The 14,737-nt window shown below is 42.3% G+C and overlaps 3 protein-coding genes across 6 annotated transcripts; 1 reads left to right on the plus strand and 2 right to left on the minus strand.

The window, feature by feature from the left end:
* Window positions 1-124: 124 nt before the first annotated feature.
* Window positions 125-4,864, minus strand: asf1ba (anti-silencing function 1Ba histone chaperone). Its single transcript, XM_061750468.1, has 4 exons — window positions 4,444-4,864; window positions 2,265-2,380; window positions 732-908; window positions 125-641 (listed from the first exon to the last, which is right to left on the minus strand). Exons 1-4 carry the CDS (start codon window positions 4,550-4,552, stop codon window positions 450-452), a joined length of 594 nt encoding a protein of 197 aa, XP_061606452.1. The 5' UTR covers window positions 4,553-4,864; the 3' UTR covers window positions 125-449.
* Window positions 4,865-5,955: 1,091 nt separating this feature from the next.
* crb3a (crumbs homolog 3a) lies at window positions 5,956-10,910 on the plus strand. 4 transcript variants are annotated; one of them, XM_061750472.1, is made up of 5 exons: window positions 5,956-6,661; window positions 6,738-6,822; window positions 7,959-8,161; window positions 9,792-9,835; window positions 10,316-10,910. In XM_061750472.1, the coding sequence occupies exons 3-5, from the start codon at window positions 8,074-8,076 to the stop codon at window positions 10,523-10,525; spliced, it is 342 nt and encodes a 113-aa protein (XP_061606456.1). In that variant the 5' UTR covers window positions 5,956-6,661; window positions 6,738-6,822; window positions 7,959-8,073; the 3' UTR covers window positions 10,526-10,910. The 4 variants fall into 4 exon arrangements, with proteins under 4 accessions (XP_061606456.1, XP_061606458.1, XP_061606457.1 ...); XM_061750474.1 differs by having other exon boundaries at window positions 6,806-6,822; XM_061750473.1 differs by having other exon boundaries at window positions 6,809-6,822.
* Window positions 10,911-11,330: 420 nt separating this feature from the next.
* On the minus strand, window positions 11,331-14,585 carry tubb4bl (tubulin, beta 4B class IVb-like). Its single transcript, XM_061750443.1, has 4 exons — window positions 14,386-14,585; window positions 13,632-13,740; window positions 13,263-13,373; window positions 11,331-12,900 (listed from the first exon to the last, which is right to left on the minus strand). Exons 1-4 carry the CDS (start codon window positions 14,440-14,442, stop codon window positions 11,843-11,845), a joined length of 1,335 nt encoding a protein of 444 aa, XP_061606427.1. The 5' UTR covers window positions 14,443-14,585; the 3' UTR covers window positions 11,331-11,842.
* Window positions 14,586-14,737: the final 152 nt, after the last annotated feature.

Here is a 14,737-nt window from a genome sequence, read left to right on the forward strand (position 1 = left end):
ATACGGGATTACTCATGTGCAGTTAAAAACATTATATTGGAATCATTTTAGGTGTGACACATTATCAATAATTGGTAAAAGCATTTCATACCTTAATGAAAAAACATGACTAACAACACATTAATACAAATAGATAATTTTATTTGGAACACAAAAAAGGAAACAAATACGAAAAAAGAAAACATGGAGAAAGTGACATATTTTCCTATCTGTCAATATAAGTGCCAACTCGCACAGCAAATATTGCCATTTATATGCAACTTGCTTCAGTACTGAAATTGTATTACCGTGAGTGGTGGGAAGAGAAATTGAACCACAGCCAATTCTGCCAAATGGCCTCACACTTTTTGAAGAGGTTGAAGAGCAGTTATAAGGCAAATGAGTCTGTACAATATGAAAATGCAATCCCCCTTTTCACAAAGAAAAGAAAATCAACACGGGGGACATCTCTATAAGCAGTCCATTGAGTTCTCTGGTAGTATTCCCAAGGGCGGGGCTTTGCCGGGAAGACAGGACGGCGGGAGCATGGAGTTGGAAGACGGGTCCACATTCTCAGAGTCCTCCATCCGCTCGGCGCAGCCTTCCCAGTTAATGTGGAACCTGGTGACGCGTGGGTTCGACGCCAGGATGTTCCTCTGGAGCTGGAAAGAGAAGCATGAATGGCAATATTTAACATCAATCTTTGCAACTTTGTGAAAATTAATGGTGTTTTATGTCAAAGTTTGCCCGACCTGTGCATAGTCTGGTTTGATGGGAGGATTCTCACGGAGCTCCTGGCCCGTGTACTCGTTGTTGACGTAGTAACCGATGCGGATGAACTCCTGGCCTCGGTACGTGCAGGTGATCAGCACGACGGTGACACCCACGGCGTCGCTCTCGGGGATCAGGCCCGTGTTTGGCGCGTCTGCCTACAGAGAGAAAAATAACAAAAAACTGTTAGGATGAGGATTTTGAGGACAAGACTATTTTATCAATTTTAGAATCGATTCTTCTACCGATAAGCGGATAAAACTTGAGTTAGCATTATTTAACAAGATCCGTGCCTGCGTGGGTTTTCTCCGGGCACTCCGGTTTCCTCCCACATCCCAAAAACATGCATGAATTGGAGACTCTAAATTGCCCGTATGTGTGAATGTGAGTGCGAATGGTTGTTTGTTTGTATGTGCCCTGCAATTGGCTGGCAACCAGTTCAGGGTGTTCCCCGCCTCCTGCCCGATGATAGCTGGGATAGGCTCCAGCACGCCCGCGACCCTAGTGAGGAGAAGCGGTAAGGAAAATGGATGGATAACGACATGTGTATGTGAGTTGCAGTTATAATGTTTGTCCATTTGGGGTGCCCATCCTTACATTCTACACTACGTTCCATGCTTATATCTGTGTGTTGTGCCTTTAAAAGGTGGGGCCTGACCTGGTGAGTGACATGGGTGTCAGTGAATCAGAGAGCAGAGTTGGTTGTTTGTTGCTCAGGTTAGTCGATGGCTGTTATCTGGCTAACCATTAGCCAGTCTGGCGTGTTGAGTGCCCCGGTGTCAGTTGTGGCTTGCGCGTGTATGAATGTTTATTCGGTGTTTAATTTGTTACCATTTGGTCAATAAAGCCATTGAAAGTGTACCGGCATCCTATCCTTGACCACTTATATGGGGGATTACAATATGTTCTAATTAGCGATGCTGTTGTGGTAAGATTGTCCTTCTTTGTAATAAGACACTAGGGCCTCACGGATTAAGCGGCTGGCCGATCGAATCGGCCGATATTAGTCATTTTAAAATCGGACATTAAAGAACAACATAAGACACAAGACAAAGATAATGGCATTCAAACAAAAACATCGGGACGATTTCTTGCTGATTCCAAGTGAATACTAAAGAACAAAGTATTTTAAAACTGTCAAATGTTTTGCTTGTAATCCATTCATTCATATTTATGGGAAAAAAAAGAACCTGCAACATTTAATTAATTATATATATATATATATATATATATATATATATATATTGAAATTAATCGGCCGATTAATCGATTGTCTGAATTTTATTCTGCCAAATATCGGAATCGGCATTGGCCTAAAAAATCCATATCGCTCTTCTGTTTTACGTGTGACATGATTCCGAATCTTGCAGATTCCCTGTCGTTTACGCACTCATTCCTCATGGTTCACCACCATTGCGTCAATTTATTCCTTCACGGAATAAATGTTTTGTAGTCGAATAATTAGGTTAATCGTTGCAGCCCTAAACTGCAACGCCATGACTGCATCGCCTCACCTGGAACACAAACATATGTCGTCCGGCAGGTACCGGTCCGACCAGGACGGAGTCAAGGACTTGATCGTACTCTTCACTCTCTGCCGAGCCCACATAAATGATCTTCCACTCCAGGTCTGGAAAAGCACAAAAAGGCTGTGATGTCACTTAGAATGATAATGAAGAAATTAGGGCAGAGCAATAGTCTTAAACTAAATTAAAATAAAATCAAATGACAATGAGATCACCCGAAACAACTTTTGTGTCTTAGTCAGGCCATAGCCCCGTCTAAAAGAAAAAAAGTGCTTTGCCGCCATCTTAAGGCATCGATAGCTAATTATAAACCTTTTTGAGTGGGCGTAAATTATTAAAGAATTGTCTGTATTTACAGCAGGGCTTGGATCCTATCCCCCAATGAACAGCAAGGATTCACTGTAGTCGCTAAAATGGTTGCAAAAGTTGCTAAATATAGCACCCAAACCGCTAAATTGGCAACATTGACTGCTTTTGTCAACCAGCTCCTGTCTATTCGCAGCCATGTTGCTAGCATGAACGCCCTCAGAACTACAGAAGCTGCAAAAAAATATATTTTTTAAGAAGTCAGAAAATAATTGAGCAATAATATAAATACAGTGGTACTTTGACTGACGGGTTCTTGAAGATATAAGCCGTTGCAAGGCCGTTTTTTTTCTTCAGTTGTGAGCAAAACTGATGGCAGCGAATGTCACAATAAGCAGCAGATAAATTCTTAAAAAAAAGTGTTTGCTTCAAGCTGTTTATTACCACTCCCAGTTTAAGTTTACTGTAAATCTAAACTAAGAGAACATTTTGTATTCAACCAAACCACATGCCTTAGCCAAAAGTCTGCTAGCGTAATGCTAATACATAATAGGAAACACTGTAGAGGGGCTAACAAAACTAGAATCAATAGCGCAGTAGTTAAAAGCCTTTACACAATATATTTAAACACAAACAGTAGCAAAGGTTTAATTGGAAATACATTTACTTTGGTATTTTATATATATTTTTCGTAGCACTGTGTAAGAGCAGAAATCAACAACATGGTGCCCGCAAGCACCAGGTAGCCCCCAAAGGACCACATGAGAAGCCTGTGGCTCTGGTCTAAAAATAACTCTCCACTGATGGGACATTGTGATTTACTAAGTGTTAACATTTTATTTAAACGTAACATGGAACATGTTTATGAATGTACCAAATATTCTATATTATGTGTAATAAAAGAGATTGTGTTCAATTGGGGGGGGGGGGGGGGGTCATTGTTATTTACCCAAAATAATGGATTTTAGAGCTGTGATTTAAATACTGTGATATTGTTGCTCAAGGTTGTTATACCGCCTGAATCTGATACCATCCCATGGGTAAGCCTCAGCGAAAAACAACGAATATTATTGCAGCTTAGTTGCAATGGTCGTCTTCCATTTCATCATTGAATCTAGCACATGTGCAATGTATGTATTATACTGCCCCCTGAAGGCTAAGGCACACACACCAGAAAGGAGCAGGACCATTGAATTATCATGATACACAAGCTGTTCAGTTCTGTACATTAAATTAAATTATGACATGACTGTACAACAATATGGAGCAGTGATTCTCTAAGTGTGGTAGGCAGGATCCTTCTTATGGTACAAGAGTCACAGCCTATATCCAGTTCAGTTGTATTTAACTTTTAAGTACAACACATTTGCTTTTAATCTTTGAGGGCTGTTTGTTTTTAAAACGTTTGTGTATTTTTTAAAAATCTTTTATGTGTAATACATTTTAATCAAATGATTTCTTCCCCTATATTCCTGTATAAACTGTGCATACTTTTGCTTTGTCTTAAATATTTAACATACACTACCAGTCAAAAACACTTTCTCAAGCCATTGAATAGTAAAGTGTCTCAAAACCTCCGAGTGGTTGTATACGTTTGAGGAATAAAACCTCGTTTTGGATTAGCACTTGATTAGCCTTTGTGAAATAAGTTTGTCACGGTCACGGAACGAATTCGATTCGTAAGTCAATGCACCACTGCAATCATTCGGTACAGCTATATACAATTTAATAACTCGTCGAGGAAGACTGTAGGTGTTTTCAAATGGATTCAACTCTCGTGCAAACTGCATTGAATGAAGTCAGCTAGCCGAATGTTAGCGGTTAGCATTTCAGTGACATGTCCGACAGCGGCGGTGCTCACCTTCGGGCAGGTCCTCCATGCACTCAAAAGTTATTTCGAACTGGAAGGGGTTCCCGAACGGGCTGGGGTTATCTAGAACGGCCACATTCAACACCTGTACCTTGGCCATGGTTGAAGGCGCTGGGCTTGTGCGAGTGTTAGCACGGTGCTGCTAAACACACACACAGACGCCAAAAAAAAAAAAAAAAAAAAGAAAAAAAAAACAGACGCTTCAAAGCCCTATCCCGGGGATTATCTTTAAAAGCTCACTTCGCCGTTAAGCAAACCAACACGGCGAATGGATTCTAAACGGGGAAAGAGTTATTTACACGACAGAATACACGCAATACGGTCGCATAGTACAAAAAGTGGGACGCTTGCTTTTCCAGACAAAAAAAATGTTTTGAGTGCGATGTTCCCCGCTCTCCCGCCGCTTTGAGAACCTTACCCAAGATGCCTTGCGCCACACGGAAAGAGGATGAGCTTCCGGTTGCTTGGAGAGGAGCGACGCCCCTCTGTGGTCAACTGCATAAGTACACTCACAGGACACAACGTTAGGGTACATGTCATATGAAGATTCACATTCAGAAAACATGTACTTCATTGAGTTTGTAATCATTTCATTTAATTAATATATAACATTTCATTTCAGTCATTGACTTAGCCGCCAATATAAAAGTGGTATACTTGTTTTTATAGATGTGACCACATTAATTAATCAATTCACATCTTCAATATTTATTTTATTGACTTTATATTTATTGAACTGCATAGTGACAATAATATTTATACCAATAATAAATGCTTATTTTTACTTACGTGCTCGTTGTATGTAGTAAATCGACATGTCCAACATTTATTTTTTTGCCTTTACATCTATTTCTATTAGTTTCACAAAATTAAAATAGAGACATCAATGGTATTATATTTACATTTCTTATTAAATTTTATTTTAGTATATAAAAATAGAATACTTGACGTGATCACATCCATTAATCAATTCACACTTTAAACATTATTTTTATTGCATTTATGTTTATTGAACGTTAATGAATATAAATAAATAAATTAAATAATAATAATTATAAAATAATTTAATAAAAATTAAATAACCACATTTATTTATTTAGTATATTTTCACATTTTTAAAAATTATTTTGTCATGAACACAAAAATGTTGCTGCTTGTTTTTACATACTTGATCTTTTTAATTAATTCACACTTAAAACACTTATTTGTTAATTTCATAAGTATAGAAATAAATGTGGAAATAAAAACAATTCTGATCCTACTTTGTTTAAAAATGCAATGTCCTTTTTCTTCTTTTTACTTTTTTCCATATTTTTTTAAATGTATACAATTCGAAACATATTTTACATACATGACCATACCATTTATTTCATTGGCCTTATATTCATTTAATTATACACTTGTATCAGCTCATTAAAATACCCAAAAAAAAAACAACTGTGTTATTGTATTGAATTTTTCCTTCAATCTTATTGAATGAATATACTCACAAATACTTGATCCTTTTTAACTGCAAGACTTGGTCTCACGCTGCAAATGACCATCATCTGACTGCCTAGAGATTAGGCCTAAATCCGCCTACAATTTTTTTTTTTTTTTTTTTAATTTGATTTTTTTTGTTGTCCACTCCAGCTGCCGAGAAAGGGAGATTAGGCGCGGATTATTACACAGTGAGTTTGCTTGGCTGCAGGTTTTCATCCTAATAAATATCCCAGGAATGTCACTCTATCCTTTTTTTTCTTTTTTTTTTTTTTTTTTTGGGTGTAATGTGGACATTCACCTGATGGGGCGCTATATCACGCAGTCCGATTATTAGACACAAAGCAGGTTGCTAGGTGGTGAGGTTCAAAAGCAAGTGGAGTCCAACAGTGCTCTCACATTCGGAGAGCAAAAGAGAGAGCGAGAGAAAGAGAGAGAGAGAGAGAGAGAGAGAGAGAGAGAGAGAGAGAGGACTGGTTTTGAGAGCAAAAACAACATCTTTATTTTCCTAATATTCCAGTGCGTTTGTATTGCAAGTAACCGGAGGCTGCTGCACTCCGCTCCACTCCACGGCCTTTTTTGAAGTGGACTTTGCACAAAGGAGGACCTGTGCTGGCGCACGGACAAGGTGCGCTCAGGTAATGTAACACCGAGCAGGCTCACGTGATCAACGCTCAAAACCCACTTTCCCGAAAAGAGGATGTGAACACGCCGCTCGCCCCGAAAGCAGGTGCGTCTTATTCTTATGATTCATATCTTGGAAGAATGTGTCGAATGCGTGTGTGGTGGTTGGATTGTGCGTTTAGGTTGGCGGAAGTCGAAGTTCCCCAAAGTCTCTCTTTTTTTTTTTCCCCCCTCCTCGTCAACCTGAAAGCAGCCTGACTGATTGAGGTTTGTGGTTATTTTATTTTATTATTATTTATTTTTTTACTCTCTCAGTATGGATTTAATGATTAATATGCACGCTATGACGCCGCTAACCATCAGGCACCATTTTGGTTACTCACACAAGTGGAAGAAGAAGTTAACCGCTGTATAATAAAGTTAAAAAAAAATAAATAAATAAAAAAGATAAGTATGTCCTTTTTCCACGGATATAGTTGATTTACAAGTCCATATTTTATACGAAGCAGCTATTGATGCTGCTTATTTGGCCAAGCAGTGTTCCACATTCACTCCACTTTGATACCGACACTAAATTGTACTGCAACATGTCCTTTTTCCTAGTTCTATAGTCGACATTTTGTATTGTACTAGGCAGCCAGGACAGAGACATACAATGGGTGTAAAACTGAATTATAAAGTGTTCAAATGCCTTATTTTTGTTATACAAAGGAAAAAAAGGGGGAAGAAAAGAGTGTTATGTGACCTATAACCTGTACAACTCAGTTGAAAACAATAATGAAATATTTTTGAGAGGGCAAGTAAAAATAAGCAATTGAAATGATGTGATTGCACAAGTGCGCACACCCTCTTATCAGTGGGGATGTGGCTGTGTTCAGATTTGACTCGTGTGAGCGCACAGCTGCCAATACTTTACCTCGGCCTCTGCTTCACTCCAAATAAAGTTCAGCTGTTCCAGAAGACTTTCCCTGACATTTTTCATATATGTCATCATATAGAGAGCACATCGAGCTTCCACAGCATTATTGTTTATATTTGCTTCTCTCAAAAAGATTGTTTTCTTTTTTGGTTATACAGTTGGTCACATTGAAATGATTCATCTTAGTCTCATTTTTTTTTTTCCTATCACAAAAAGCTGAAAAGGTGTGTAAACGTTATATATCCACAGTATTTACAGCTTTCACAGTTGTTCACTAGTAGCCTTCTGTCACAAAAACAAACAGACAAAGTAAAGTTGAGGAGAATAGTTGGATATGTTCATTTGTATTTAGACTTGCATGTTGGTCCACATCCAGCGCGGCCTTGGTTGCCCACCTCTGCTGTAAGGGACTGAATTTAGCGTCGGTGCTTTTGCGGTGATTAAGCCTGACTCACCGCTTGTTCCTCGTCTCCGTTGAAAATAGTCATCGGGAGCACACTGGTCCCGGTTTCTGAAGGGAGGATTTGTCATGAGATGAACCCCAGCCGAGGCCAGCTAGACCCGGTCCACGCCCGCACGCCCGGCCCTGGTCCCTAGACATGGACGACGGGTCGCCTCGCGGGTTCGGCGTCGCGCCGGGGAAGGTCCTCATCCTTCTTCTGGTGTTCAGCGCGAATCACGCGTCGGGTGAGTCACTATTGATGCGTCTTTGAATGTATAATAAGAATAACGACATCTCCCCTACCCGGAATAACATGCAAACACCAGAGCTGAGATTCGAACTCGGAACATGCGAACTGTGAGGCAGACGCGCTGACCACTAGGCAAGCGAGGCCCAAAGTGTCGTATACAGTAAGCGCCACGAGGGGTACCCAAGCGCTCTCGTGGTATGCAAAAAGAATGACTGCCGAAGTACAGTTCAGTTGTATTTAACTTTTAAGTACAATACATTTGCATTGAATCTTTAATCGGTTTTGCTTTTAAACTTTTATTTAGGGCCAATTTGTACGTAACTTTGAATTGAACTATTATTTACTGTAAGTAGTAGTGAAGCGCACTGTTAATATTCAAACTGTCGATAATAATATTCCATATACTTTTGAGGAACTCGTGCTAGCATATTTTATTGTCGGTCAGGATGGCGCTACTTGGAGAGCCAAGTCGTTTTTTTGTTTTGTTTGTTTTTTTTTAGCAAAGTTTGTTACTAGACTGCACTTCTGAACCAAATTTCCATCTGTCGTCACACCACAATGCTGCTAGGAAGGCAAAAAAAAAAAAAAAAAAAAAAAAGATGAAAGACATATTTTGCTATGAATCAGCGTAGCTTATCAACCCGTAATTAAATTTCACAGGGCCTCCTTCTCCTCCTTCTTCTTCTCCTCCTTCTTCTTCTTGGTCTGCGTGCCCTCCCCTGCACTCTTATCACGCTGCACTTTCGTCCTCGCTAACTCGACTATTTGCCCTGGTGAATTATTGACTGCAGGAGTTTTTTGTTTTTTTTTGGTTTTGGTTGTTTTTTCCCAAACGTCCCTCCAGCAGAAACTAGTAGCTGCTGAACAGACAGACGAGATACGCTTTCGATGAGTAGTAGTGTTGTTGTTTTTCCGCCATATCTCAACATGTTTGATTCAGCCGACTGGATGGTGGCGGCTCACCCCACATTCCTCCTCCTCCTCCTCCTCCTCCTCCTCCTCCTCCTCCAAGTGGCTACTGTGTAGTTTCGTGATGTCACTGAGTCATCACACGGTCGCCCACATGGATTTAAAAAAAAAAAAAAAAAAAAAGCAGCTTTTATGCTTACCCCAGTGAGCAGAATGTGCAGCACTCTCTGCTGTGAGATAACATGTCAGCAGTGCACGATGTGTGAACACTAAACTCACATTATTGAATTCCTCTGTGGAGTGGAAAAATGCCTACTATTTTTTTTGGGGGGGGGGGGTTGTTTTTGTACCTGCTAGTACTTGCCATGGTGACCAGCTTTAGTCAAGACACCGTAATGAATATAATAAGAATAAGAATAAAAAAACATCAACTCGTGATTTATATACAGCACCAAAAACAACAGAGCTGCCTATCTTACTACTTATCTTACCTAACGTCCCTTAGTGACATTCGGGTACCATGAATGAATCTCCAACAACTAGTCTCATCTTATTAGTTAACCATTATGTTTTTTTAAGTTAATGGACAGCTGCACTCGGTTCCCACACTTGTTTATCGGTGAGAATTTACCAGACTAAGATAATAGTGTAACATGGTTGCATTTCTGTGAATTTCACATATTTTTGAAGCCATTTCTTGCTTTTCTCCCCGACAGGGAATAACACTGTATCGACTGAATTCAGATCACATAACACTACAGTAAGTGAAAACTTTGATTTTATTTATTTTTTGATACTATCAAGGCCATAGCTACAGGAAAATAAGTGTTCCTTTGATTATCTTTTAAATAAATTGGCTTAAGAAATCTCGAAAAGATTCCTCCCCCCCCCCCCCCCCCCCCCCCCCAGTTGTACAGGTTATAGGTCAACGTTAATGATTTATCTAGGTCTCGTTTTTTTTTTGTATATCCCAAAAAAGCTGCTGTTTGGACAAGGCTATGTTGACTTTCCATATCCACTGTCGTTAACGCACAGTATCGAATGATGTGTGACATATAATTCACCATGTCCTCAAATCAAAATGTGTTTTTCATGAACTACTTTCTTCTGGATTCTGATTGGCTAATTCCAACTCCGTATTATAGCGCCACTTCTTGCATTTTCCCAAATCTTTCACGATGCCTGCTCCATATCTGCATGTTTTTTTATTGTTATTTTATTTTTTTTAAACGCCTCTAAGGGCCCGAACATCGCGGCCATCGTGGCCCCCACCGTCACGCTGGGCCTCGTCGCAGTGGCCTCGGCCGTGGCGGGCTGGCTGCTGTGCGTGGTCAAAAAGAAGCGTCAGACGGAAGGCGCGTACAGACCCAGCGCAGAGGAGCAGTGCGGCACTCGCAGCGTGGCCGCCACGGACGCGCTAAAGCTCCCCAAGGAGGAAAGACTCATTTGAGGATCCCCTTTTTCTGGGGTGGGGGGGTTCCCTGTTTGGGCGGTCTTCAATCATTTCCTCTGCACAAGTGAAAGAGGAGCTCCAGTATTTCATCACCAAGCAACCATTTCATTTTTTCCTAAAGTGGCTTTAATGTTGTTTGATGTCACATATTGTTCACTGTGTATTCAATCAATAGCGCTCGTTTATTTCCTTTTTTGACCTCAACAAGCACGACTCCATTTTGGTGTGAATCAACAGCTGTTTACACGAGTGCGACGTTTGCTTCAACGTCGTGTTATCGAAACATTTCATTTGATCAACTAGTGTCACATTATCATGATCAGTTTTTTTTTAAAAGTTAATTTATGCTTTTGTCTAATAAATACCTGCCCTATTTGTACAAGTTGTCTTTCAATGCTTACTTCTACTGAAACAATTCTAAATGATCAGGAATTTGGGGTTATTTAATTGTTTAAAAAAAAAAAAAAAAAATGAAGTTATCTTGCTAAATAATTGGTGAATTGATTTATTGTAAATAATAAAACCATTAGTAAAATAACTTGTATTAAGTCAATTTGTTTTTTCCATTCCATCTGAATACATTCTAATTAAAAAATATGTATATATTTTTTTCATTTTTACTGTCCAAATTAATTATCCGTATTTTATATGTTTATAGTCAGGTTTTCTATTTATCTTTTTTTATATTCATTGATGTCAGAATTGGATAATTGAGTAATAGTAAATAAATGAATACCACTGCTGTGAGGTTGGCGTCACACGACACAATGAAGACGCATCGGCGCTAAAAGCAACCTTTGAATCAGATTATTATTATTTTTTTTTTTAATGCTTCTCCAATGGAAAGGCTTCACAGTTAAAACTCGCTGGCTTGCAAACAATGGCGAGGGTGAGGGTTGCCAATAACGAGGGTTGATTCAGTGCTTTTACAACATAAGCAAAAACAAAACAAAAACAAAACACAAGCGAAACCTTCACGGGCGTCGCTAACACGACGGCCGTGTTCGGAATCACTCACGACAAAAAAAGTGATAGTGACCTATATAGTGAGTTGGTCGTGCTAATCAAATTAGTAGGGAGCAACCGTGGTGTTGAAGTGAGGGGAGGAGCTTAATTTAGACAGGATATAGCTTTGTCTAATTAAAGAAATGTTTTTAAAAAAATCACTATAAAGCGATTAGGGCGAGAGTGAATGATTGTGAACACAGCCGACATCTACAGCGCACCAGAGGCGAAGGCGAAGCGAAAACGTGGAGGACGACGGGCGAAGGGAAATGGTGATTTCGTGGCGCCGGGTGGCGTTTCGGGAGGTTTTTAGGCCCCCTCTTCCTCGCCCTCCTCTTCAAACTCGCCCTCCTCGGCGGTAGCGTCCTGGTACTGCTGGTACTCGGACACCAGGTCGTTCATGTTGCTCTCGGCCTCGGTGAACTCCATCTCGTCCATGCCCTCGCCCGTGTACCAGTGGAGGAAAGCCTTGCGTCGGAACATGGCGGTGAACTGCTCCGAGATGCGCTTGAAGAGCTCCTGGATGGCCGTGCTGTTGCCGATGAAGGTGGCGGCCATTTTGAGGCCGCGCGGCGGGATGTCGCACACGGCCGTCTTCACGTTGTTGGGGATCCACTCCACGAAGTAGCTGCTGTTCTTGTTCTGCACGTTCAGCATCTGCTCGTCCACTTCCTTCATGGACATGCGGCCGCGGAAGACGGCCGCCACGGTTAAATAGCGGCCGTGGCGCGGGTCGCACGCCGCCATCATGTTTTTGGCGTCGAACATCTGCTGGGTGAGCTCGGGTACCGAGAGGGCGCGGTACTGTTGGCTCCCCCTGCTGGTGAGGGGGGCGAAACCCGGCATGAAGAAGTGCAGGCGGGGGAAGGGCACCATGTTGACGGCCAGTTTGCGCAGGTCGGCGTTGAGCTGGCCGGGGAAACGCAGGCAAGTCGTGACGCCGCTCATGGTGGCCGACACCAAGTGGTTGAGATCTCCGTAAGTGGGCGTGGTCAACTTGAGGGTGCGGAAGCAGATGTCGTAGAGCGCCTCGTTGTCAATGCAGTACGTCTCGTCCGTGTTCTCCACCAGCTGGTGCACCGACAGGGTGGCGTTGTACGGCTCCACCACCGTGTCGGACACCTTGGGGGAGGGCACCACGCTGAAGGTGTTCATGATGCGGTCCGGGTACTCCTCGCGGATCTTGCTGATGAGCAGCGTACCCATGCCGGAGCCGGTGCCGCCGCCCAGCGAGTGCGTGAGCTGGAAGCCCTGCAGGCAGTCGCAGCTCTCCGCCTCCTTCCTCACCACGTCCAAGACCGAGTCCACCAGCTCGGCTCCCTCCGTGTAGTGGCCCTTGGCCCAGTTGTTGCCGGCTCCGCTCTGACCTAGAAAAGGCGCGTTCAGCATCAAGGATCGCACGATCGTCCGCACGGGCCGATTACGTCTCGTCAAACCTGACGAATAAAGTATTCGTTCGCGTGCCTCGAAACAGAATCAGAAATGCCTAATCTGTCGCGATCGCTTCAACTGCCCCGCCTCCCTTCTCATGCACTCAACAATTCCATCTTCGAACGGCATATGCGCACACTTGATTCAGGAGTACAAACGTTGGTCAAGTTGTGAGGAAAAATATTCAGAATCTTTGCAGTACACCGATGCGGCGCACCCCACGGCTGACCCTGGGCCCACAAATGAGTGAATACGCCTCTGATTTTCCATCAGCGACGACTTTGTGGCAGTGACTTACCAAAGACGAAGTTGTCAGGTCTGAAGATCTGACCGAAGGGACCGGACCTGACGGAATCCATGGTTCCCGGCTCCAGATCCACTAGGATGGCGCGGGGAACGTACTTGCCACCTGGAAGCACGAAGAACCGTTTGTCTGCATCAGTGATTAACAAATGTTCTTTTTTTTTTTTTTTTTTTTTGCAACAAGTACCACCGCCGTGACCAACATTAACGTCGTTTTTCGAGATGAAATGCAAATGCAAACTGTATTTGAAATATGATACCAGCGACACAAAATGCCAGATTTCTGAGATTTTGATCGACTTTTCGTGACATTTTTCTTGTTACATAGGTCGTAAGTCAAAAAAAAAAAAAAAAAAAAGTGTACCCGTGGCCTCGTTGTAGTAGACGCTGATCCTGTCGAGCTGCAGGTCGCTGTCGCCATGATACGTTCCGGTGGGATCGATACCGTGCTCGTCACTGATCACCTCCCAGAACTGTACGGTACAGGGAAAAAAAAGAAAAAAAAAAAAGCCTTTGACGATGAAGATGCATTAGACTTTACGCACTTCAAATGGAGAATAAACAGGGGATGAAGTTTTAAAAAGGGCTAATTCGCTGCTTCATTTTCTATTCATTGCAACGCAGCACAATCAAAATCGAATGTGGATTTTAAAACCAACTGAAATGCAATAATATTAAAGAATCATAATTCATGTGGGTTTTAAATGCAACAGAGTTTTAGTGAGGTACAAAATAGGTCATTGACTAGGAGAAGGGGGGAGGGGCTCCACCCTGTGATTTCGTGACATCATGCACGAGAAGCGGTGCAGTTTCGTCAAGCAGATGTCGATTTTTTATTTTTTCCAAGCAAAACGATGGAAAATGTGCACAATTGCAAAAAAAAAAAAACATTGAATGCACGCAAGTTCCAGTGGATATTTTGACGATGAGCTTCACGTGCACAATGCATGCAGAAGCTTCCTTCTGGAACATTCTGCGAGGATGGGTTTGGCCACAGTCGGTGGCGCTTCGACGGGCGAGCGAACGAATGCACGCACGCACGCACGCACGCACGCACGCACGCACGCACTAATCTGTGCACGTATAAAAATAGCCCTAAACGTGATTTAGATGATTACCTTGGCGCCGATCTGGTTCCCGCACTGGCCGGCTTGCAGGTGCACAATTTCGCGCATTTTGGGATCCGGATGAGGGACGCGGAAGGTTCGAGAAGAAGAAGAGGAGGAAGGAGACGGCGAGAAGCGATGATGGCTCCCGGCTGCACAAACGACGGCTGTTTCTGTCCCAGTTCGATGCGCCGCCTCCCTTTCGGATCGCTGCTACTGGGCCGAAGCGGTGGCGCAAGCTGACGTCATCGCCATGGCAACCAAAGAGCGGAGGAGAGGGGGGCGGGGCTAGGATGCGACGTGCATGAGATGCTTGCAGTGTCTTCTCACGCACCCAGTGAACTCTCTCTTTTTTTTTTTCTTT

This window comes from Phyllopteryx taeniolatus, chromosome 16 (assembly GCF_024500385.1).
Source record: "Phyllopteryx taeniolatus isolate TA_2022b chromosome 16, UOR_Ptae_1.2, whole genome shotgun sequence".
NCBI classification, from domain to species: domain Eukaryota; kingdom Metazoa; phylum Chordata; class Actinopteri; order Syngnathiformes; family Syngnathidae; genus Phyllopteryx; species Phyllopteryx taeniolatus.